At 40.9% G+C, this 24,647-nt stretch overlaps 1 protein-coding gene across 3 annotated transcripts in view; it reads left to right on the forward strand.

The window, feature by feature from the left end:
* The first annotated feature begins 46 nt into the window (after positions 1 to 46).
* Positions 47 to 24,647, forward strand: part of LPGAT1 (lysophosphatidylglycerol acyltransferase 1) — a 92,902-nt gene continuing 68,301 nt past the window's right edge. Inside the window, exons 1-3 of one of the 3 annotated variants that reach the window (XM_030813049.1) lie at positions 47 to 311; positions 554 to 701; positions 1,569 to 1,833. In XM_030813049.1, the coding sequence (XP_030668909.1) occupies positions 630 to 701; positions 1,569 to 1,833 (337 nt within the window). In that variant the 5' untranslated portion in view covers positions 47 to 311; positions 554 to 629. Of the gene's footprint in view, positions 312 to 553; positions 1,443 to 1,568; positions 1,834 to 24,647 lie in introns of those variants that run through there. The other 2 variants (XM_030813050.1, XM_012506814.2) reach the window with 2 other exon arrangements.

A 24,647-nucleotide genomic window follows, 5' to 3' on the forward strand; every position in this document is an offset into this window, starting at 1 on the left:
CGGGCCAGGCGGGGCAAGCGGGCCAGGCAGCGGCGGCCGCGCTTTCATTAGAGGGCGCTGTGGGGGCGGCTCCGCCGCAGTCCCGACTCCCGCCGCTTCCTCCCGCCGCCCCTCCCCGCCAGTCCCAGCGAACCCGGCCGGGCCCTTGGGGACCGAGTCTCGGCGCCGCCGGGGAACGGGCGCGGGCCGCGCCACAGCCGGAGCGGGGCAGGGCCCCGCCGCTGCCTTCTTCCGCCGGCCCCGCCGCCGGCCATGCATTCTTCCGGCTCCTCTGACTTCCAAAGCCCCGGCCGGGGCCCGGCCAGCCCGAGGTAACCCCCGGCTCGGCGGTCGCAGGCCCCGGAGCGGCAGCGGAGCCGGGCCAGGGGAGGCGCTGGGGGCGGGGAAGGGGGCGTCGTCGTCTCGTGGCCCGGGGAGGCGGCAGCGGCCTGAGGGACGAGGGCGCGGTAGGCCCCGGGGAAGAGGCGGGGGCGCGGGGCATCCGCCCGCCTCCCCGGGACCCGCCCCGGTGACAGGTCCGGCCTCTGAGTCCCCGCCGTCCCTGTGTCCGCAGGCAGCCACGAGGGGAGTAGGGCGCCAGCGCGCCCGCTCGCGCCGCGCCTCGGGCCGCCTGGGCCGCCGCCGCGTCCATGACCGCGACCCCTCGGCGGGGGACACCCGCCCCCGCGCTCCGCAGCCGCCCGCCGTCCGCGCCCGCCGAGGTGAGCCCGGAGCGCGGGCCGCGCCCGCCGCCACGACCCTTCCACCTCCGCGGAAACCGCTGCAGGCTCCACCGGCCCCCCGCTCTGCGGTCGCCTCTTCTCTGCTCCTTTCATCATCCCCCGCTTCCCTGCCCTCTGGTCGGAGATCTCATTCTCTTCATCCCCAGTTCCTTGGCTTTTACCTCTTTCTGGCTTTTGCTCCCCTCCCCCTACTCCTGTCCTTCCTCTTTTTCGCCTTATAACCCCCTACTTTCTTCCTCTCACCTTGTAAGCTTTTTTTCTAGGCCCCCCATTTTTTTCTTAAAAAAAAAAAAAAAAAAAGGGAAACAAAAACCCTATTGCTACAAATGAGAATTTTGAGGGTAACTCTTCGCTAGAGCCAGAGACCTTTTAAAGGAATGCATCAGTGTGCAGGAATCGTGGTGGTGAGGAGACCGAGGTCCTTAGTATCTGGGAAATCTGATCGAGAGGACCCTGCTTCGGTCATGTCACTCGTGTCTTCAGTTTGGAGATCCTGAGGGTGTCTGAAGCGAGTGGATCTATTTTTCTAAGTCCAATAGACGACCGCAGTGAGACACGGTGCGGGGACGGCCACCGATTACTGAATGGGAATTGTGTTATCATTTGCTAAATATATTGTGACATACTCCGTGCCTCGGTGAACAGCTCCCTTGACCTTGTGCGGCTCCTCCTCCCTCGCTCTCTGTCCCCCTCTGGAATTTCCCCTGAGAGATCACCGAGGTACTACACCCGGAAAGCTTCGACCCTCGCTTTTTTATTTTGTGCTGGGGGCGATTTCTATGTTGGTGACTGTTTCGATATATTTAATGAATTTTCCTTTTTAAGTGAATTTTTCTTTCACCCCAGAAAGACAGGACGGAGTCCAATGTGAGAATGGCTATGACTTTGGAAGAAGCTCCGTGGCTGGGCTGGCTCTTGGTGAAAGCACTGATGAGGTTTGCCTTCATGGTCGTCAACAACCTGGTTGCTATTCCATCCTACATCTGCTATGTAATTATACTTCAGCCCCTTCGAGTGCTGGACAGTAAGCGGTTCTGGTATATCGAAGGAATCATGTATAAATGGCTTTTAGGAATGGTGGCTTCCTGGGGATGGTATGCTGGATATACAGGTAAGAGTGAGAACACTTTTCTTTAATGCATAAGAAAAAATTTGTCACGAACCATGATTAAATATATATTACACTTTGGGTTGAGGATGCTTTCAGGTCTTCACTATTCAAAAAAATAAAAAGAAAACAGTTCTATTGGATTTCTCTTCAGAATCCCAGGAAGACTGATGTTTTCAGAAGTATAATTTCATAATTATGTATTGGTAAATTTCTTAGTGTTTTTATTGCGATTGACATACATTTATTAAAACTGGTCTGCAAAAGCTCTGGTAGAGGAATTCAGGAGTGCATTGTATAGGACTCGAGAGCTTATAAAGTGAAGATGTAAGATATTTCATCTACTTCATGGAAGATGCCCATAAACATTGGAAATTTAGAAAAACAATGGAACCATATTTGTGCTAAGATAGTTTAATAAGTTTCTTCATCATTTAATGTGATATTGTACTGTTAGCCTTTTGAGCAAGCAAAAATGGCTTTCTTTTCTCTTATGTATGTTTCTTTTGTTTATTAGAATCTGTATTTTATCTCATAAATCTGAGAGTATGAAATATAAAAAATTAAGTTAACTTTGTTAAGCTAATTTATCTTCTGAGTGTCTTTAAATAGATTGTGATTTCTGCCTTTAAATTGCATTTGGGGAAGCAAGAGTAACACTATTCAGAAGTGGACTTTTATAGAACTAAATGAGAAGTGTTTATTTTCTGAGATAAACCTTATATACTTTAAGAACTTATGCCCTTGCTGTGAAAATTCTGTGTCGTTTATTTTATTTATTTCATTTTTTTCCCTTAAGAATTAAGATAATGAAAAAATCATAGAGGTTTTTAGCACTTGTCAGATGTGGAGGCTTTTAGCACAGAAATTCCTACCTGATAGGCAGGCTCCTTGGAGATCATGCAGATGCTGTGGTCAGTAGAGGCTGTAGTTCGTAGCTTGGCAGAGTGAGGAGGGGTACTCCCAGGGTCAAGCAGTATGGCACTTCTCCATTTGAAATTCTGTCTCCCTCTTTCCTGCCCAGGCTGCACCTGCACATTTTATCCACACACGCAAGAGAAGGACTGATAGTATACAGCTTTTATGGAGTCTGACAGACTCTTGCTATGTCTGAGTATTCTCAGTTGCCCCAGATGAAGCCTTTTCTCCTTCCGGCAGTGGCATTTATTATTATGCAAGAGCTGAAGCCCCTGGGATAGTGTATGCATTGCTTCCTTGTCATCTGTCTTGTTGAGATTCCAGTGCTTTTTGGATATAGTAGGTGAGCTTCTTCTAGCCCTTTTTTAGGACTTGGTGGTAGCAATAGCAGCGGTAGAGAAAAAATGAAGTTCTAGTCTATGGTGCTGAATGCTTACACTGCTGTCTTAGTTGCTTGGCTTGGTATAGTTTGAGCGTTCCCAAATATATGTTATATGGTACTAGGGGCTTTATTCTTGTATAGTATACTCAAGTTTGCTTGTTTTAAATTAGCTTATAGTATTTTGAGAAACCCATTCTAGAAGTTCATTCTGCTTAACAATGAAATTACTGAAACGTTTGTGCTTGTGTATAGTGTATTTAATTGTTAGCATGGTGGGAAGGTAAAATTAATTTGGCATTGACCTTGAGATTAGGAGTGCAGTGGTGCTGCTTGAAGTCCAAGTTAGTTGTCCTATGGCCATAGCATAGCTGCAATGTATTTTAAAGCATATTTTCTTGGGGTATCTCTTCCTTGCTGACTATAGAACTGTGTAATTTCTTTTGCCACATGCTTGGAATGTGGTCTTGGCATGATCTGCATATTTTAGTCTCTGAAGCGTCTGCTCTTCCTCAGGCCACTGAATTTTGACAATTTGATCAGTTTGTCTCATTTAAATATAGACTGTTTTAATGTATATATTTTAAAAGGTTTTCCTATAGGTAGAATACTTGATTTCAGAGGGCCTAGTCATAGTCTGATCATAACAGAAAATAGTCAAGAAGTCAAACAAATATAGGAATGAATTTGGTTGAAAGCCTCAGCTGAGTTTAAAGAAGCACATCTAAGCAGAGGTTGATGAACAGGTGTACCCATAAAATAATCTCAGGGGTTATATTAGCCTTTCTTTAGATAATATATTTCACTTCTTCCCTTTACATCAATAGGAGGGTGGGCTTGTGAAGAAGTTCTTTTTTCCCTATGCCCAAGTTTCACAGATGGAAAATTGAACATTGCCAAAGGAATTCTGCTCAACAGATTAAGTATGTTCATGTTTTAGAATAAAAATTGCCAAAACTTTGTTGAGAAACCACTTATGAGGAAACCTTAGATACTAATTAGGAAGCTAAAAACTGAATATTGGTATATTGGTATGGAATATATATATATATTTTTTTTTTTCCAAATTATGACATTCCATGTAATATGAGTGAATTATTCAGCCCTGCTGATGAGGACTTATGCCGATTATCTAACCTACACAGCCCCATATAGTAGCCGCTGGCTGCATGTCACTGTTTAAATTTAAATTAATTAAAATGAAATAAAATTTAGCATTTAGCTCCTCAGTCACACCAATCACATTTCGAGTGCTCAGTACTAGGTGGCTAGTGGCTACTGTATGGACAGTGCAGATACAGAACACTTCTATCATCACAGCAAGTACTATTGGACAAAGCTGATATAGTAAGCATGATTTTCTTTTCTTAGGAAAACTAAATTTTATTTTTATTAAAAAATCTTTCCTTAGTTCTAAACAGATTTCTTTTATGAAAGACAAGAAGATTTATTAAAGTTTTATTAAACTGTCTCTTAACTCATCACAAAAATGAGCCCTTTAAATTCATACATGCTTCTTGGATGAGGAATGGTGAGGCCAGTAAGCCCAAGAACTTAAATGAACATTCTTGTACTTTAGTTTGTGTTCTCAGAGCTGAGGAACTGTCTGTAGACACAGAAGATGGAAAAGGGATTTTCTGGTCTGTGTTTGACTTTAAGTTACACATTTTAAAAAGTACTCTGAAGACACTGGGGTTTGTTCATCCCCAGCTTGCTACTAAAGTAGTAATGATTGTTGTTTTCACATTTTCCTTTTTTTTTTTTTTTTGAGAAAAAGAAATGCTCTGTTGCCCAGGCCAGAGTGCAATGGCGCAGTCTCAGCTCACTGCAACCTCCATCTCCCGGGTTCAAGCGATTCTCCTGCCTCAGCCTCCTGAGTAGCTGGGACTACAGGCGTATGCCACCACACCCAGCAAATTTTTGTGTTTTTAGTAGAGATGGGGGTTTCACTATGTTAGCCAGGCTGGTCTTGAACTCCTGACCTTGTGATCTGCCCACGTTGGCCTCCCAGAGTTCTGGGATTACAGGCATGAGCCACCGCACCTGGCCTGTTTTTACATTTTCTTTAGTAGGAAGTGCTGTACAGATATCTCATGTTGAGGAAACGTTTTATATTGCCTTTGTCTTAATATTTCAAGGGCAAACCAAAAGAGATACTAGCTTAACTAATGATCCACTTCTGCATGCTTTATTTGGATCTCGGATAAATCAGTACCCCACCCCCCGGAGTTTAAGTGATGATTGGCAAATTTCAGAGAAAGGTTTCATACCAAACAAAATGTATTCGATTTATTTAAAATAGTTTATTTTTATTTTCATTTACTTATTTTAATAAAGGAATTGTCATCCAAACACATTTAATTAAAGTCTCAGCCAGGCACAGTGGCTTATGCCTGTAATCTCAACAACTTGGGAAGCTGAGGTGGGAGAATCACATGAGCCCAGGAGTTCGAGGTTACAGTGAGCTGTGATCATGCCACTGCACTCCAATCTGGGCGACAGAGACCTGTCTCAAAAAAAAAACTGTGCATGAAATACTTAAAAAATATTTATTGTTAATAGAAACTCCAGAATTTTTATTTTTATATAGGATGAGAGAGAGTCATGGGCCAAAGTCTGGCTGGAAGGGAGCTAGGGTGCCAGGGGACTTGCCAAGCTGTTTTTACGTAGCAAACAGTTTTCCTTAAATTGGGCATTATTTGGGGGGGCTTTAGGGAAAGCTGATGGAGATTACGTTTAGTTACCTCCTACTCCCTAACTGACACAGCTGCCATGTTTTTCTGGGTTATGTGATTATTTGATAGTGTCCTGCTTTTCGGGGAGGGATACATATTCATTGTGTGACAAAATAATTTTTAGGAATTATTTCTGACTTTGAAATTCTACAGAAAGTTTCAAAAATGTATTTCGAGAGCAATATCTTGTAACCTTCGAGCCATAAAACCAATTTAGTATGTGAAGATGAACATTTTAAGAATGTGAAATAAAATAGAATTCAATAGAATATATCAGAAATGCATGTGTTTATACTGAGTGGTGCTTCAGAATGTGTTTTGTACTATGAGTGCAGTCAACATTTGAGAGGCATTGTTCTAGTGGAAAGAGCACTGGGATTTTGGAAAACTCTGGGAGTCAGTGGTCTAGCTTTAACTTTAAATCTGTTTTCACTGGTAGGGGTGAGATCCTTACCTACTCTGGGCCCACTGGATGGATCTTCCTTATAACCCTAGGGCCTGATTTGTTACCTGATGCTCACAGAGTATTCAATAAATGTCTAGTTCTTGAATGATCTTTTTTTATTTTTTTATGAGACAGTCTCACTCTATTGCCAAGCCTGGAGTACAGTGGCACAGTCTTGGCTCACGGCAACCTCTCTCTCCCAGGTTCAAGTGATTCTCATGCGTCAGCCTCCCGAGTAGCTGGGATTACAGGTATCCACCACCGTGCCTGGGTAATTTTGTACTGTTAGTAGAGACAAGGTTTCACCATGTTGGCCAGGCTGGTCTTGAACTCCTGACCTCAAGTGATCCGCCTGCCTTGGCTCCCACAGTGCTGGGATTACAGGCATGGTGAGCCACTGCACCGGGCTAAATGTTCTCTTTTTCCTTTCCTGGTTCTGAGATTCCCTAGCTGCCTACCTTCCTGAAAGGTGTATTATCAAGGTCATTGCAGTCCACAAAATATGAAACCTTGAATCACATCATGTTTAATATATATAATCTCTTACAATACCACATTTGTTAAATTTTTTTTTTTTGAGAGAGAGATTCTCACTCTATTGCCCAGGCTAGAGTGTGATGGCTAGATCCTAGCTCACTGCAGCCTTGAACTCCTGGACTCAAAAGCGATTCTCCTGCCTCAGCCTTTCAAGTAGCTGTGACTATAAGTGTGCATCACCATGCTTGGCTAATTTTAAAAACAGTTTTTGCAGGGATGAGATCTTGCTGTTGCCCAGGCTGGTTTTGAACTCCTGGTTTCAAGGGCTGCTCCTTCCTTGACCTCCGAAAATGCTGGGATTATAGGAATGAGCCACCATGCCTGGCCATATTTACTAGTTTAATACACCTTTATTGAACTTCAGTTATCTGTGGGAACAGGTACCCTGGAGGTACCTCATAGGCACAAGACGTAATCAGTGACTTTAAGGAGCTCACAGCAGCCTTGGTTGGGAGACTGCACCAACAATGAAAATATACAGGGGTACAAGGGGAGGTAAAAAGGAGGGGCTCCTGATCTAGCATCGGTGGTAGGTGGTGACAGGGAGGGAATAGGGGACTTAGGGAGAGGCTTTGAAGGAATTTGAATTCCTTTGAATTCTTAGTAATTATAATTCATTTAAGAGATGCAATATGTATCTTCGTGGTGATGATATTAGCTAAGATTTATTGAAAAATAAACCAGGCAGTGACCAAAGTGCTTCAGTCACTTAATGCTCACAATAATTTTATCAGGGTGGTACTGTTATCACTTCTCCTTTTGTTATAGATGCTGAAATTGAAAGAGGTTTCACAGTTACTTCCCCAGAAGCATTAACTGGATTGATGTTGCCACCAGTTGATTTTTGTATTTGAAGAGCCAATATTGACCTTTAGATAATGTTCCTAGAGTGTTTCTTAATTTTTACTACCCATATGCCCTTTTGCTTTTGAGGCATGAAATCTCTTTCTGAAGATACAACTCTTAAACATCTGAAAGTAATATCGCTATAGATTTCTTCAAGAGGTTAAAAACTTGGTGCTTCAATGGAAATGTTGTAGTATAATGGAAATTTCATAAAATCTGACTTCCTTAAGGCTCTCTACTCATGTGGAGAACAAAAACTCCACTGGAATTTTTGGTTTTGGGTGCCTGAAAGTAGATTGTCATCAGAGGGAGGAGTTACTGCATGATGTTAGGTTGACAACTGATTTTTTTTATTTATTTATTTTTTGCTCTGTCACCCAGACTGGAGTGCAATGGCATGATCTTGGCCCACTGCAACGTCCACCTCTTGGGTTCAAGCGATTCTCCTGTCTCAGCCTCCCGAGTAGCTGGGATTACAGGCGTGTACCACCATGCCTGGCTAATTTTTTGTATGTTTAGTAGAGATGGGGTTTCACCATGTTTGCCAGGCTGGTCTCGAACTCCTGACCTCAAGTGATCCACCCGCCTCAGCCTCCCAAAGTGGTCAGATTACAGGTGTGAGTCACTGCGCCTGGCTGACGACTGATCTTGACATAAATCCAGGAGAAGAGTTTTCAGTACAGTGTTTTGATTTTTCTATGGAAAATGTATCATGGAAGGAAATATTTTTGTTCTTCTCCATCCCTGTGGTAAGTAATTAAAGGTAAATATTACTAAATGCTTTAAACTCAGCAATTTGGTGGTACTACAAATTTGATGTCTGTTCTTATTTCAAGTATAGTTTATAATTGAATAATTTATTTTAGATACTTATTTTGAAATATATATAATCATGCATGCACACACCTTCACATAGACTATTACAGAAGCTCAGGGGGCAGTATTTGTAGTGTTTGTAGTAAGACCTCAAGTTCTGGAGTCAGAAAGAGCTGGGTAAAATACTTTTTGGTTTATTTTTGTTTACATTTGCCTAGCATATCTTTGCCAATCCTTTTGTTTTCAAACTCCAATTTTTATAATTTGCTTTGATTTAGATGTGTCTCTAGTATATAGCATGGAGTTAGGTTTTGCTATGTGAGTGAATTTGAAAATCTCTGTTAATATGAGTTGAATCCATATTTATATTTATTCATATGTCAAAAATTTGTCATGGTTCTGCCATTGTATTTTATGTTTTCTATTTATATATACATATGAATGTTAAGTCTTTCACTGCGTAGTATCTTTTTCTTTGCTTTTCAGTTCTGATGTTTAGGAAGGTTTGTATTTCTGTCTTATTACTTTAATATTCTTAGTTCTCTATTGATAGTAGCCATTCATTCTCTTCTATGACCAAAGGTAAAACTCTTTTTAATCCTTCTGTCTTCCCCTTTCTCTTCTTCCTCACCCAATCTTAGTCAGTAATGTTTATTTAAAATAGCATATACATCTGTGCTATTATGTATGCTTATGCTTCTACTACTTGAGCTTTAAGACTATACACTGACTCCCAGCTATTACATCAAGGTAATCAGTAAGCTTATTATACTTCTCTCTGCTTTCTCCCTTCTTTCAATTTATGTTATTTGAGTTTATACAGTGTTATAGCCTATAATATTTACATTCTATTTTATCAACTTCATTTCCATCTGTTTTTGTCTTAATTCTTTAGTTAAATGTAATGTTCACCCAGGTACTTCGTGCAGAGTCATTCTTTGGTTGGCTGAAGTATATTCTCTAGCAGTTTCTCAATAAGGGCTCAGGGGAACAAGATGAGGATATTATTCTTACAACATTTTCAGAATTTGTCTTCTGTTGCTTTATACGTTTTTTGTTTTTTTGAGACGGAGTCTCACTCTGTTGCCCAGGCTGGAGTGCAGTGGTGTGTTCTCAGCTCACTTACTCAGGAACCTCCGCCTCTTGGGTTCAAGCAGTTGTCCTGCCTCAGCCTCCCGATTAGCTGGGATTACAGGCATGCACCACCACACCCGGCTAATTTTTGTATTTTTAGTAGAGATGGAGTTTTGCCATGTTGGCCAGGCTGGTCTTGAACCCCTGGCCTCAGGTGATCTGCCTGCCTCAGCCTCCGAAAGTGCTAGGATTACAGGTGTGAGCCACCACGCCCAGCCCGTTGCTTTATGCTTGAAGGATAACTTAGCAGGTTACAAAGTCCTTGCCTCACACTTTATTTTTTTGAGTATCTTACAGGTATTATACAAACATCTTCTGGCATTAAATGTTATATGAAGCCAGATTGAATTTTTTCCTATTATTGACTTGGTCTTTTTGCCTGTCTGCCCAAAGGGATTCTCCCTTTATCTCTCATATCTAGTAACTTTATTAGGATATAGTGGTATTGACTGTTTAGCTCAATTCTTACTGGTACATGTGTGCCTTTTTAATATTTAGATTCAAATGTATTTTCATTTCAGGAAAGTTTTCTTTAATAATATCTTTAAATATTTACTTTGTCTCATTGTTTTGGTTTTCCTTTTTGGAGACCTAAGTTATATGTATGTTGAATCTCCTTTTGTATGTCTTTTGTATCTGTTATTTTGCCTTTAATCCTTTTAAACACTTTTTCATTTGTTTCTTTCATGTCTCTTACTGTGTTTTCTGCAATGTCTCTTCTTTGTTCTCCTATCAGTTTCTTCTTCATTTCTGTGATGGCTTTGTTTATTCTTCTATTTTTTTGTTTGTTTGTTTAGTTCTGCCAATTCATGCTTCCCTATTCCTATTATCTAGACATTTCTCCCTTGAGTTCTTGTATTTCTTATTTGTGGTCTTGTTCATAGTGATGATGGCTTCACTGATTTTCTTAAAATCAAGCAAAATTATTCAGTTATAATTTTTGTCTTCTCCATTGTAATTTTTTTTTTTAGTGTACTTTGACAGTTGGTACATTAGCTATCATTTTTCTTAAAGTATCTCTCAGTCAGTACCATGCCAGTTACCTTTTTTTCCTTGTGACTTAATGAATTGGATTTTCCTCAATCTGTTATTTGTAGGAGGTTTGGATGGGGCCAGGGTAGATTTCCAGATTTCTGCCACAGAGGTAGTCTTTTTCACGTATGACACCTGGGTGTGTTTCTCCGTGTTGCCACAAGTCTTCTGCCTCTCTAAACCAGAACAAGTCTATAAGGTCTTTTGCCACTAATTCTGAACTTTCCGCTCCTTCCTTTGCAGCTGTGATTGGAGGGACATGGCTCCAGCATGCCAATGTAAACCACCCCACCGCCTGCCTTTTTTTTTTGAGATGGAGTCTCACTCTGTTGCCCAGGCTGGAGTGTAGTGGTGCAATCTTGGCTCACTGCAACCTCTTGCCTCCTGGGTTCAAGCGATTCTCTTCCTCAGCCTCCGGAGTAGCTGGCAGTACAGGCGTCTGCCACCATGCTTGGCTAATTTTTGTATTTTTAGTAGAGTCGGGGTTTCACCATGTTGGCCAGGCTGATCTCGAACTCCTGACCCCAGGTGATCCACCCGCCTCAGCCTCCCAAAGTGCTGGGATTACAGGCGTGAGCCACCGTGCCTGGCAACCCTTTTCTTATGGAAGGGTATTGTTGCTGTTGCTTTCTGAGATCTGCCACTGTCAGGCCCTCCTCATCACATGCCACACTGTCTTTCCCTATAAGCTGCTGTCCACCCCAGCATAGATTGTCTGCCTTGTTTGATCTCAGCCTTGTTCTCAGGTACTTCGGTGGTTTTATTTTTTAGATTTAAATTTTTTGGCTTTTTTTGTTGTTGTTGTTGGAGACAGGGTCTTGTTCTGTCACCCAGGCTGGAATACCATGGTGCATTCCAACTCACTATAGCCTGAAACTTCTGGCCTCAAGTGATCCTTCCCACATCAGCCCAAGTAGCTAAGATGACAGGCATGTGCCACTATGCCTGGGTAATTATTTTAATTTTTTTGTAGAGATGGGGCCTTGCCAAATTGCCCAGACTGGTCTCAAACTCCTGGCCTCAGGCAGTCCTTCCACCTGGTCTGCCAAAGTGCTGTGATTATAAGCATGAGCCACCGCACCTGGCCTGGGATTTTTATATTTTTGTTTTTCTCCTAGGTTTTGTGAAAAAGCAGTTTTGTGCAGTTTTTTCTCCTTGTTGCTATCTGTATTTTCCCAGAAGATTCATGCCTATAATGCTACTATGTCCATACCAAAAAGTACAACACAAGATTTTTGTTTAACTCTGTAATTATAATTCAAATAGCACTGCTACCATCCTGTTGTACATTGGTTGATTATTATAGAATGGAGAGCAATTTTGCCATCTAATTAATTTTCTTTGAGGTCTGTTCAAAAGTGTAAAGTAGCCTCCAAAGTGTGTTTCTTTTGTCTCCCAGTGGTTTCTGAACCGTTTTGATTCTTAGACTGCTCACCAGTAGCATATGTTTGAGACATCCACTCTATTTCCATTTGGCTGCAGTGAGAAAATGTCATCAAAATGAATGGAAGGAGTGAGTTACCTTTGGTACTTTAGTAAGGAATACGAAATAAATGTGACATTAATACAGTAAAGCTCTAGGGTCTGGTCTGCCTTGAGAACTTTAAAGATCACTAGTGTACCCCAAAGTTTGACAAATATTGTTACGTAAGAGTTTACCATTCCTAATCTAAAATTAGGGTTTGCTGAGTACTTAGGCTTCGTTTTAGGAGTTTCTTTTCAGAGTTTGCAAATTAGTGGCCATATTCAGAAGCTGATGTGTTTTATTTTGTCTTAGCACTATTTAAACTTAAAAAAAATTAGTTGTCAACATTTCAAATTAGGGAGATTTCACAAAACATGAAAACAAATTCCACATTTCCAGCTATTCTTGAGAAATTAGAGATCTGGCCATGCTGAGCCCTCGTTCCTGCATAGTAACGATTTGCTGGAGCTGCATGATGACCACCCCCTTTACTGTCCAGTTTATCCAAGATCCTGCTTCTTGTCTTATTTTGGGCCTACTTTACTTATTAAGGATACTTGCTTGGGTCCCAGAGACTTGGGTGATGTTCATTTTAAAACATTTAAATTATAATTACTAGTCTATTTCTGTTAAACATAGTTTTGCATTTATATGCCCTAGTAGTGCCTAAGACTAATGAACTCTACCATTAAAAATTGAAAGTTGGCTGGGTGTGGTGGCTCACGCCTGTAATCCTAGCACTTCGGGAGGCCAAGGCGGGTGGATCACTTGAGGTCAGGAGTTTCAGACCAGCCTGGCCAACATGGTGAAAACCCGTCTCCACTAAAAATACAAAAATTGGACCGGCGTGGTGGTGCACGCCTGTAGTCCTAGCTACTCGGGAGGCTGAGGCAGGAGAATTGCTTGAACCCAGGAGGCAGAAGTTGCAGTGAGCTGAGATCGCACCACTGCACTCCAGCCTGTCTCTGGACAGAGGAGACTCTGTCTCAAAACAAAAACAAAAACAAAAAACCTGAAAGTTTGTTAGTAGTCTCAACTGCTGATTTTATGAAGCAGAGGCGTTTCATAGGAACTAAAAAATGAAGCACCATTACCAAAAGCTGTGGTCACAAGGTTTTTCAAGTTTCGTGTATCCTATTACTGACACGGTAAAATGTTGCCAGTTGTTTATACACTCATTAGTTAGTAGAATGTCTCATTTCTTCTTAAGAATATAATTATCTAAAATCTAGATTATTAAAAATTCTTTCTTTTTTTTTTTTTTTTTTCAGTTGGAGCCTCACTCTGTCGCCCAGGCTGGAGTGCAGTGGCGCGATCTCGGCTCACTGCAACCTCCATCCCCTGTGTTCAAGTGATTCTCCTGCCTCAGCCTCCTGAGTAGCTGGGACTACAGGCGCCGGCCACCATGCCCGGCTAATTTTTGTATTTTCAGTAGGGCCGGCCACCATGCCCGGCTAATTTTTGTATTTTCAGTAGAGACGAGGTTTTGCCATGTTGGCCAGGCTGGTCTCGAACTCCTGACCTCAGGTGGACCACCCGCATCAGCCTCCCAAAGTGCTGGGATTACAGGCGTGAGCCACTGTACCTGGCTAAAAATGATTTCTATTTGCTGTTTTATATTTTAAAATATGAAAAACAAAGCAAACCTGGCTGATTTCTGTTTCTTATTTTAAATTATAGTACAAATAACTAAAAATGAGATATAGATAGTATTATAGAATGATTAGTTATGATGTTATACTTTTTTTTTGTAAAGCTATTTCATCACATTTTCTTTTCTTTTTTTTTTTTTTTTGAGACGGAGTCTTGCTCTGTCGCCCAGGCTGGAGTGCAGTGGCGCAATCTCGGCTCACTGCAGGCTCCGCCTCCCGGGTTCACGCCATTCTCCTGCCTCAGCCTCTCCGAGTAGCTGGGACTACAGGCGCCCGCCACCACGCCCGGCTAATTTTTTTTTTGTATTTTTTAGTAGAGACAGGGTTTCACCGTAGTCTCGATCTCCTGACCTCGTGATCCGCCCTCCTCGGCCTCCCAAAGTGCTGGGATTACAAGCGTGAGCCACCGCGCCTGGCCCACATTTTATTTTCTTGGTTATACTTTTCACTTTGTTACATAGGCCTTGCCTTTCTTTTTTTTTTTTTTCTTTTTCTTTTTTTTGAGACACAGTCTTGCCGTGTCGCCCAGGCTGGAGTGCAATGGCGCAATCTTGGCTCACTGCAACCCCCGCCTTCTGGGTTCAAGCAGTTCTCCTGCCTCAGCCACCTGAGTAGCTGGGACTACAGGCGTGCACCTCCGCGTCCGGCTAATTTTTGTATTTTTAGTAGAAACAGAGTTTTGCCACGTTGGCCAGGCTGGTCTTGAACTCCTGACCTCAGGTGATATGCCTACCTCAGCCTCCCAAAGTGCTGGGATTATAGGCATGAGCCACCGCACCCGGCCAGGCCTTGCCTTTCAAATGCCTGGAATTAGATTCAGTTTCCCAGTTCTATCCATACATGACTATATATATTTAAATTTAAGGCCGGGCACGGTGGCTCACGCCTGTAATCCCAACACTTTGGGAGGCTGAGGGGGGGCGGATCACAAGGTCAGGGGATCGAGACCATCCTGGCTAACACGGTGAAACCTCATCTCTAGTAAATATTAGTCTCTACTAAAAAAATTAGCCGGGCGTGGTGGCACACCCTGTAGTCCCAGCTACTTGGGAGGCTGAGGCAGGAGAATCACTTGAACCGGGGAGGCAGAGGTTTCAGTGACCCGAGATTGCGCCATGGAGTGCCTAGGCAATAGAGTGAGACTCTGTCTCAAACAAACAAACAAAAAATTTTAAATGAATTAAAATATATAAAATCTAAATTTCAGTACCGTAGTCATATTAGCTACATTTCAAGCGCTCAATAGCCACATGTGGCTTGTGATTACTGGTTATAGTTTTTCTTAAGGTTTAATAGATTCATCAAATTTTAGTAGGAAGAAACTTTCCCCAAACTTTTTTCTTCATTAAACATTAAGAAAACATATGAGGCTGAATGCAGTGGCTCACACCTATAATCCCAATACTTTGGGAGGCTGAGTCAGAAAGATAGCTTGAGGCCAGGAGTTCCAGACCAGCCTGGGCAAAATAGCAAGATCCTATCTCTACAAAAAATTAAAAAATTAGGTGGCCATGGTGGTACATGCCTGTAGTCCTAGCTACTCGGGAGGCTGAAGCAGAAGGATTGCCTGAGCCCAGGAGTTCAAGGTTGCAGTAAGCTGTGATTGTGCCACTGCACTCTAGCCTGGGGGACAGAGTGACATTGTATCTCTCAAAAAAAAAAAAAAAGAAAAAGAAAAGAAGCCATATGAATCATGTATCTAATGCACATTTTGCATGTGCTTTTAATTAGAAATTTGTATTATTTGACACTACGGGAAAAAGTTTATAAATTTAAATACATCAAGATGTTTCTGAATTATCAAAAGACAAAACTATGTTCCGTATAGCTTTAGCGTTACACACATATACACATATATATTTTTTAATTGGGATATAATTTACCTACCATAAATTAATCATTTTAAAGTATGTAATTCAATGGCTTTGAGCATATCCATACAGTTATGCATCTGTCACTATTATCTAATTCTACAACATTTCATCACCCTCAAAAGAAACCTCAAATGCGTTAGTTGTCACTCCACGTTCTCTCCTACCTTTAGTTCCTGGCCACCACTAATCTATGTTCTGTCTCTATGCTTTTGCCTATTCTGGACATTTCATATAAAGAGAATTATATATAATATGTGTCTTTTGTGTCTGGCTTTTTAAACTTAGCATTATGTTTTTAACATTCATCTATATTATATCATGTGTCAGCACTTTATTCCTTTGTGTGGCTGAGTAATATTTCATTGCATGGATAGACACACATTTTATTTATATATTCATCAGTTGAACACTGGGTTGTTTCCACTTTTTGGTTACTATGAATAATGTGGCTATGAACATTCATGTAGAAGTTTTTGTGTGAATATATGTTTTCAGTACTCTTGGACTAGGAGTTAAATTGCTGGGTCATATGGTAATTCTGTGTTTAACTTTTGAGGAGCTGCCAGACTGTTTTCCATAGCAGCTACACTATTGTACATTCCCACCAGCAATGTAGGAGAGTTGTAATTTCTCCACATCCTCACTAACAGTTGTTATTTTCTGTTTTGTTTTTTTAATACTAGCCATCCTAAGTGGGTGTGAAGTGGTATTTCACTGTGGTTTAGATTTGCATTTCTCTAATGACTATAATAATCTTTTCATGTGTTTATTGGCCATTTGTGTATCTTTTTTGGAGAAATGTCTATTCAAGTCCTTTGTCCATTTTTAATTGGGTTATTTTTCTTTTTATTGTTGAGTTGTAAGAATTCTTTCTGTATTCTGTATACTAGACCCTATCTATTTTTTCATTGGTTACTTATGCTTTTCGTGTTCTATCTGAGAAACCATGGCTTAATCCAAGGTCATGAAGATTTATATCTATGCTTTCTGTTGAGAGTTTAGCGTGTTGTTGTTGTTGTTGTTGTTATTGTTTGAGATGAAGTCTCGCTCTGTTGTCCAGGCTGGAGTGATTCTCTTGTCTCAGCCTCCCAAGTAGCTGGGATTACAGGCACCCACCACCACACCTGGCTAATTTTTGTATTTTTAGTAGAGATGGGGTTTCACCATGTTGGCCAGGCTGGCCTCAAACTCCTGGCCTCAAGTGATCCACCCAACACAGCCTCCCAAAGTGCTGGGATTACAGGTGTGAGCCACTGAACCCGGCTGAGTTTAGCTTTTGTATTTAAATCTTTGATCCATTTTGAGTTAAATTTTCCATGTAGTATGGGGTAAGGGTCCAAACTTCATTCTTTTACATGTAGATATCCGGTTGTCCTAGAATCATTTGTTGAAAATGATTTTCCACATTGAGTGATCTTGGTACCCTTGTTAAAAATCAATTGACCATAGAGGTATGGCTTTACTTCTGGACTCAATTCTATTCCATTGCTCTGTATGTCTGTCCTTGTGCCAGTACCACACTATCTTGATTAGTTAGTGTAGCTTTATAGTAAGTTTTGAGTGTTAAGTAATTTTGTTGTATTTTAATTTTAAAAAAATTCATGATCCTGGCCAGCCACAGTGGCTCAAACGTGTAATCCCAGCATTTTGGGAAGCTGAGGCTAGGAGTTTGAGACCAGTCTAGGCAACATAGCAAGACTTTGTCTCTACAAAAAATTTAAAAATTACCCAGGTGTGGTAGCCTGCACCTGTAGTCCTAGCTACTTGGGAAGCTGAGGTGGGAGGATCACTTGAACCCAGGAGTTTGAGATTGCAGTGAACTGTGATCTTACCACTGCACACTGTTGCCTGGGCAGGAGAGCGAGACCCTGTCTCTGAAAAAAAAAATCCCCGTTCTTTTTATTATGTATTATGACTTTAATAATGAGGCTAGTTCACGACACGTAAATACTAATTTAAAGCTCTTTTGGATTTAAAAGTGTTTACCGAGTTAGAACAATGCTTTTCAAGAATTAATATACATAGTTGGGTTGAATGACCTTTATCTCCATGTTGAGGAAATGTTTACTAGTTATGTGTTTCATTATTAGGAATAGCAATAGTTCCTGTTTACTCTCTTAAAAAAGCGGGACATCTGTTGTAGAATTGTGTTTATTGTGTGATTGATCAATCAAATTTTTATCGACTGCCTACTACCAGTTAGTAAAGTTACTGATTTATAAATACTGGGCTAGAGAGTGTGATGTAGATTAATTCCTATCAAAATGACTTTTGGCATAGTTTTTATTCTGGTTGGTTTTGATGGATGGTTTGTTTATTTATTTATTTATTTTTGAGATGGAGTTTTGCTCTTGTTGCTAAGCCTGGAGTGCAATGGCAAGATCTTGACACACTGCAACCTCCACCTCCCGGGTTCAAGTGATTCTTGTGCCTCAGCCTCCCGAGTAGCTGGGATTACAGGCATGCACCACCACGCCTGGCTAATTTTGTATTTTTAGTAGAGATGGTATTTCACCATGTTGGTCAGGCTGGTCTCGAACTCCGGACCTTAGGTGATCCGCCTGCCTCTGCCTCCCAAAGTGGTGGGATTACAGGTGTGAGCCACCATGCCCAGTGATGGATGATTTTATGAATAGTTGAGTTTGTTATGAACTGCATGTTCAAAATGCATTTGTGACAAGTTTTTTGAAAAATAGATATCAATATATACATTTCCCCCTAATATGATGGTTCCATTTATTAACGTTAACTGAGGTCCTTGAAGGGAAGAAAATTAATTGGGGGCTAAATTTATAAGTATAGGTTACATGGATAAGGAACAAGATTGTCATTTGGAATAATTGTTGCAGGCTGTTTTGTACGGTTGGGATTGAATTTGTTTTTGTATATGAGACTCTGAATTAAGCAGCCATTATAAAGTGTAAATAATCATTCTAAGCTGTGTTAAGCCTCAGATACTTGTATATAGATGTATTTTCAACAAATAATAGATATTGCAAAAGAAGTATGATATTAGAGATGGCATGATGTGTTGGGAAAAAAACATTGATTTTTGAGCTAGTATGAGGTTGGATCCTGTTTCTTCCACTTGCTAGTTTTATCTTTGAGCTAGTTGCTTAATTTCTCTGAGCTTCAGTTTCATCATCTGTAAAAATGGAGTTTATGAAACTTGAATGTAAAGTGAAGCCTGGTGTTTTGCACTCTATAAATGATAATTTCATTATTATTAGAATGATCATTATTATATTAATGCCTAGGAAAATAATTATGTTAGCCTTTTGGGAAAAGGCATGTGTAAATGAATAAAAGCTAACTTATGAGGTAGTCTTAGAAATATATCTGAGGCTATTCAGGCCTAGCTAGTAGTATAGCTCAATCGAGTTCCTGCTTTAATCAATCAATAAAAATAATTTAGGCCGTAGTCTAAAATATTAACTAATTAGATTGTATGTTTGTAAATTTTGCAGTGCTTCAAAGCAATTTATTAATTCAGTCACCTATTCTAATGCAAAAATTTGAGTGCCTTCTCTGTGTCAGATATTGTGCTGGTGGCTGGGAGTACAGTGGCAAACAAAACAACATAGTTCCTGTTCTTAAGAAGTTTACGTGTTAGTGTGGGAGACAGACAACAGGAGTCATATCATAACCATGGAATCACGTGTGAAAAGGGCTATGAGAGGATGAGACAGAGGACTTGAACTTGAGACTAGTGGTGCCAGGGAGGGATGCCCTTGAGAAAGGGACATTGAAATTGAGACCTGAGGAATCAGTAGGAGTTGGCCAGGTGAAGCTAGGAGGAGGGACAGCATGCACAAAGGCAGAAAAGCATTTGTCATATTTGAGGAACAAAGGGAAGGCCAGTGGCTGAAGCAGGGAGGGAGTGAGGGGGAGAGGAGTTTAGTGGTTGAGGGAAGCTGGTGAGGCCAAATCCTTTAAAGCCTTGTAGTGCATATTAAGGATTTTGAAATTTATCTTAAGAGGAAACCATCGAAGAGTTTTAAGTAAGGGAATGATGAAATCAGATTCCCATTTGTAATTCTACTATGCAGCTTTGTAGAAATGGACTCAAGAGAAGCCAGTGTGTGTGGCCAGGAGACCCTGTGGAAGATTCTCACCTTATCAGGTGAGGGTGATGGTTGGTCTAGTGATGATGGCAGTGGAGATAGAAAGTGAACTGATTGGAGAGTTTTATAGGAGGGAGAATTGTCAGGACTTGCTGAGAGATTAGACATGGAGGATGAGGTAGAGAGAGAGGTGACAGGGATGCCCCTGAGGTTTCTGGTGTGAGCTGCTGGGTAGATGGGGAAGCTCAGAGAGGAGGTAACATTGAGAGGAAAGATTTAAAAAATTTAAAAATTCAGCATAGGGTAGATGAAAAACATCCAGGTGGAGCTATGAAATTGACACGGATGTGCAGTCTGGAACTTGTAAGGGAAACTTGAGCTAGAAAGAGAAATTGGCAAATTATCCATACTGTTTAAAGCTGCAGTCACCTAGGGATATTTCAGTACAAAGTGATGAGAGGCCCAGGATTAACTCGTGAGGGAATGCCACCATTTGGAGGTTGAGAGAGGAAGATGGGAAGAGAAGAAGTGGAAGGAATGCCAGCCTTAAGAGTGTGGGGTCACAGAAGTCCACAGTGTTTCAAGGCAGGGACCTGCTAAATGCAGCTGAGTATTTATTTACATTTTCCAAGATGAGAGCTGACATATCTTTTATTGTATTTAACAAGAGCAGCTTTGTTGAGGTGGTAGAAGTGTAACTAGATTGGAGTGGGTTGAAGATGAATGGTGAATGGGAGAGGACAAAATGGAAACAAGAATGTATGGTTTTCCAGAAGTTTGGCTGTGAGGGAGTAGAGGGTGATACTGAAGGGAGTGATATAGGGTCAAGGGAAGACTTTTTACATTTTTTATTTTTTAAGGTGGAAAAGTCTAGATCCTGACCCACTTAGGATTGTACCTGATGAAACCAGGATCATTTACTCACACAGCTATTGTATTAGGAAACTATTCTTGGTGAGGATTGAATGAAAGAATGCATATCAGCTCTCCATACATGGAAAGCACTTAAATGTTGGCTCTGTTGGCAGAATCAGGCTAAGTGGTCCAGAGCCCCCATGTATCTGGTCCTGTTCCAAGCTTTTGGTAAGGCTGCTCTCCTGCAACCCCTCTGCATTTTCTCAGTTTCATTCTTCCTCTCCCCAAAATCTGTTCTTTCGTTTCTTTGAAAATGTCTACCTGCCTATCTAACCTCGTGACCCTCTTCCACACTGCTCCAGTTTCCACTCTTTGCCTCCCTCTGAACCTCTTTGGCATCAGCTCTGTAATTGTGGTTCCTAACTATTGGACTGAGATTTCCTGCAGTGCTTCAGAGTTATCTCAGGGGGTCAGGAATCCATATGCATATTAAGTACCATCTGTGTATGAATAAATAATGTGTCTTGTAAATATGTGCTAATGTTTATCAATATATGTGGCTGCTGTTTTGATTAATAAGAAATCCTTTAAAAGCTTTTAAACTTTGTTGTTACTTTTGTTATGGATATTTTCACTCAATTCTAAAAGAACTGACATATTAAGGCTGGACACATTTTTTGACCTTAAAAAAGAATGTTCATACTTGACGAGGTTGGGAATCATTGCTCTACAACATTCCGATTTCTCCTTCATGTTCTTGACTGTTACCTTTTCTTTTCCTGTCTCTTTAACAGACTTGTAAATTGCTTAAGGGCAGGGGTTGTGGTTCTTTCTTCTTCCTTGTACCTTACTGCAGAGGTTGGCAAGCCACAGCCCTTGGGCCAAATCCAGCTCACTGCCTGTTTCGTAACTCCCCTCCAGCTAAGAAGCTTTTACCGATGAACATTTGCAATCAACCTGATGCTAAGAGAACACTAACTTTGAACTCGAATTAAGCAAAATATTCTCTCCTGAGAAATAATTCCATTCTTGTCATTAGTAGACCTGCATTATATAAATTATATTCAATTATTATTAATTTTTTATTTTGAATTTTGTCAATAAAATTCTCGTAGAAATTTGTTAGAGAACAAATTTGTTATGTAAGTACCTACATAATACCCTCATTTGCCTCTTGGCCTGCATATGTGAAAATTTTGCTATCTGATCCTTTATAGAAAAAGTTTGAGGACCCCTGCTTCATAGTCATAGTTTCTAACCTTGTCTAAACATCTGAATTATTTGAGGAGCTTTAAGTAAGACAACATACATATTTATAAGCATAAATATATATATTCCTGTACCCTGGAGATTCTGCATCAGTACATCAAGGGTGGAGCCTGAGAACTTATATTTTTAACAAATGATTGAATTGTTTGGGAATCACTTCCTTTTAATGCATTCGTAGAGTTGAACCCCAAGAGATAATGAAATGAATATTGAGTTATATTCATAGATAAATTCTTACTTCAGCATTTAGTAGCTATGAGACCTTATCCAAATAACTACTTGTTTTGCTGGTTTAAAAATGTTTTAATTCTTTTGTTTATAGACAGTTTTGCTTACTTTCTGCAGTGGTAGTTCTTTTACCTTTGGAGGTTTATTAGAACCTCTTTCAGAATCCGATGAAAGTAAATAGCCCCTCCCTTTAGAAGGGTGCATCTGTGTTAGTTTCCTGTGACTACCAAAACAAATTACTACAGAAGTGCTTAAAGCAACATAAACTTATTCTCTCACTGTTCTAGAGGCCTGACATTCAAATCAAAGTGTCAGCAGGGCCGAGATCTCCCCAGAGGTTCTAGGGGAGATCCCTCACCTCTTCCAACATCTGGGCTGCGTTCCTGGGCTTGTGGCTGCATCACTCAGCCTCGACCTCCAGGGTCACATTACTGCCTCTTCTTCTCCGTGTATCTCTTACACAAGGACTCGTGTCATTGGATTTAAGGTCCATCTAGATAATCCAGGATAAGCACTTCCTCTCAATATTCTTAACTTAATCACATTTTTTATCATATAAAGTAACATTCACAGGTTCCAGGGATTTGACGTGGATATCTTTGGGGTTGTGGAGGGGTACATTTTTCAGCTTTCCATAGAACCTTTGCACATGGTCACAATTTTACTATTTCAAGGAGTCACAACTCTGAAGTCCGTTTATGGATCCTATGGACTCTAGGTTTGGGCTCCTTGCTCAGTGAGAACCTTACACCTATAGTGTGTTCTAGTTAATCTCTTTATTCTTTCCTGTCTCTGTGTCATATGCTTACATTAATCATCCTATTAATACCATTTTCAAAATGATGTTTTTTTCTTGTAACCTTAGATTTTTCCATGTATAGTTTGCTGTTTAGGTTAATTTCTCTGATTCCCTTAGGAACTGTTTATCCTTTGATAAGACTTTTTGTTAAAAAGAAAGCCCTCCCAAGCCTCTTTACTTCATTCTGCAGTAGGGAGACTAACTTCTGTGCCAACACAGATAACCAGTAATGCTTCTAGTGAGAAGAAACACCTTGATTGAGTATGTGCTGTGCCAGGCCGTTTAACAAGTGCTTACACATGGCTTCTTATTTAATGTTGAAAACAATCCTGTCGAGGGAAGTGGTATCAGTGAGCAAAGAAGGTCTGTGGAAGTTAGGTAACGTGCACAATGTGAGTGATAGAGCTGGCAAGAGCCGAGCTAGTCTTTTGAGTGAAGGGCTCCTCTAAAGCCCATGTGTTTTCATTATACCATGAAAACACAGCACACTTCACTTTTAGTTAAATGGTTAGTAATCTCATTAGACAGGGGCTACCTGTGTTTTGGTTTCACTGGATTCTAGTCAGATTTACAGTGCTTCCTTACAGTATTACCTTGCACAAGCATCTTCTCTGATCCTTAGCTTTAAATAACACTAATACCTGGATGGTATGTCTTTTAGGGCTGTTGCAGAAATTGAGAAAATATAGACTGAAAGCCCCTCCAAATAGAAAAATTTTGCTACTATGTAGTATAAATACAATTAATTGGTTTCTCATTTCAGAATATTCTTAATACTTTATTCTTTTCCTTTTCTAGATTTCAAGATTTGGGAATGTGGCTAAGCCTCAAACTAGAGGATACATTAACCCCAACTATGAATTTCTTTGCTTAAAACCTCTTAGATATTTGGCTATTGTGAATTCTTACATTCTGCTTTCTACTCTTTTATTTTAAGGGGCATCCCCAGCTTTGTGTAGCTCAGTTCCACTTAGGATATCTACATTTGTGATAACCTTCTGAGAAGTTCTCTTTCCTAGGTCAGTTTTTAACTCCTCTCATTACCTCTTTGACATGGTTTTAGCTGGTGGCTTGGAACTGTGCTCTGGAGACTTCCTCTTTTTTCTTGTCTCCCTCCCCTAATTTATTCAAACCCTCATTTATCTATAGATAGTCTCTTCTGCATGGTTAATATCCCATCTTGCTTTCTTCATCTCACTAGTACTATCTCCTTCTATCTTTGCTCTTATCCTCCAGGATATAAAGATACTCTCGTGTTTTTTGTTTTTTAGGCAGAGTCTCACTCTGTCACCCAGGCTGGAGTGCAGTGGCGGGATGGCAGAGTCTCACTCTGTCACCCAGGCTGGAGTGCAGTGGCGGGTGGCGGGATCTGGGCACACTGCAACCTCCACCTCCCAGGTTCAAGCAATTCTCGTGCCTCAGCCTCCGGAGTAGCCAGGACTACAGGTGCACACCACCATGCCTGGCTAATTTTTGTATTTTTTGTAGAGACGGAGTTTCATCATGTTGGCCAGGCTGGTCTTGAACTCCTGGCCTCAAGTGGTCCACCCACCTTGGCCTCCCAAAGTGCTGGATTACAGGTGTGAGCCACTGCGCTCAGCCAAGATACTCTCATCTTTAAAAACCCCATTTAGCAAACTAGCCTTCATCATTCCCAACAGCTCTTCATTCCTTCCCTCTGACCCGTATGTTACCAGTTCCTTTTACCTACTGGCTTTCTGTTGTTAATAACATAATGTTAAGGATTCTGATGCTTTAATAACCTGGCC

Source organism: Nomascus leucogenys, chromosome 5 (genome assembly GCF_006542625.1).
Source record: "Nomascus leucogenys isolate Asia chromosome 5, Asia_NLE_v1, whole genome shotgun sequence".
NCBI lineage: Eukaryota > Metazoa > Chordata > Mammalia > Primates > Hylobatidae > Nomascus > Nomascus leucogenys.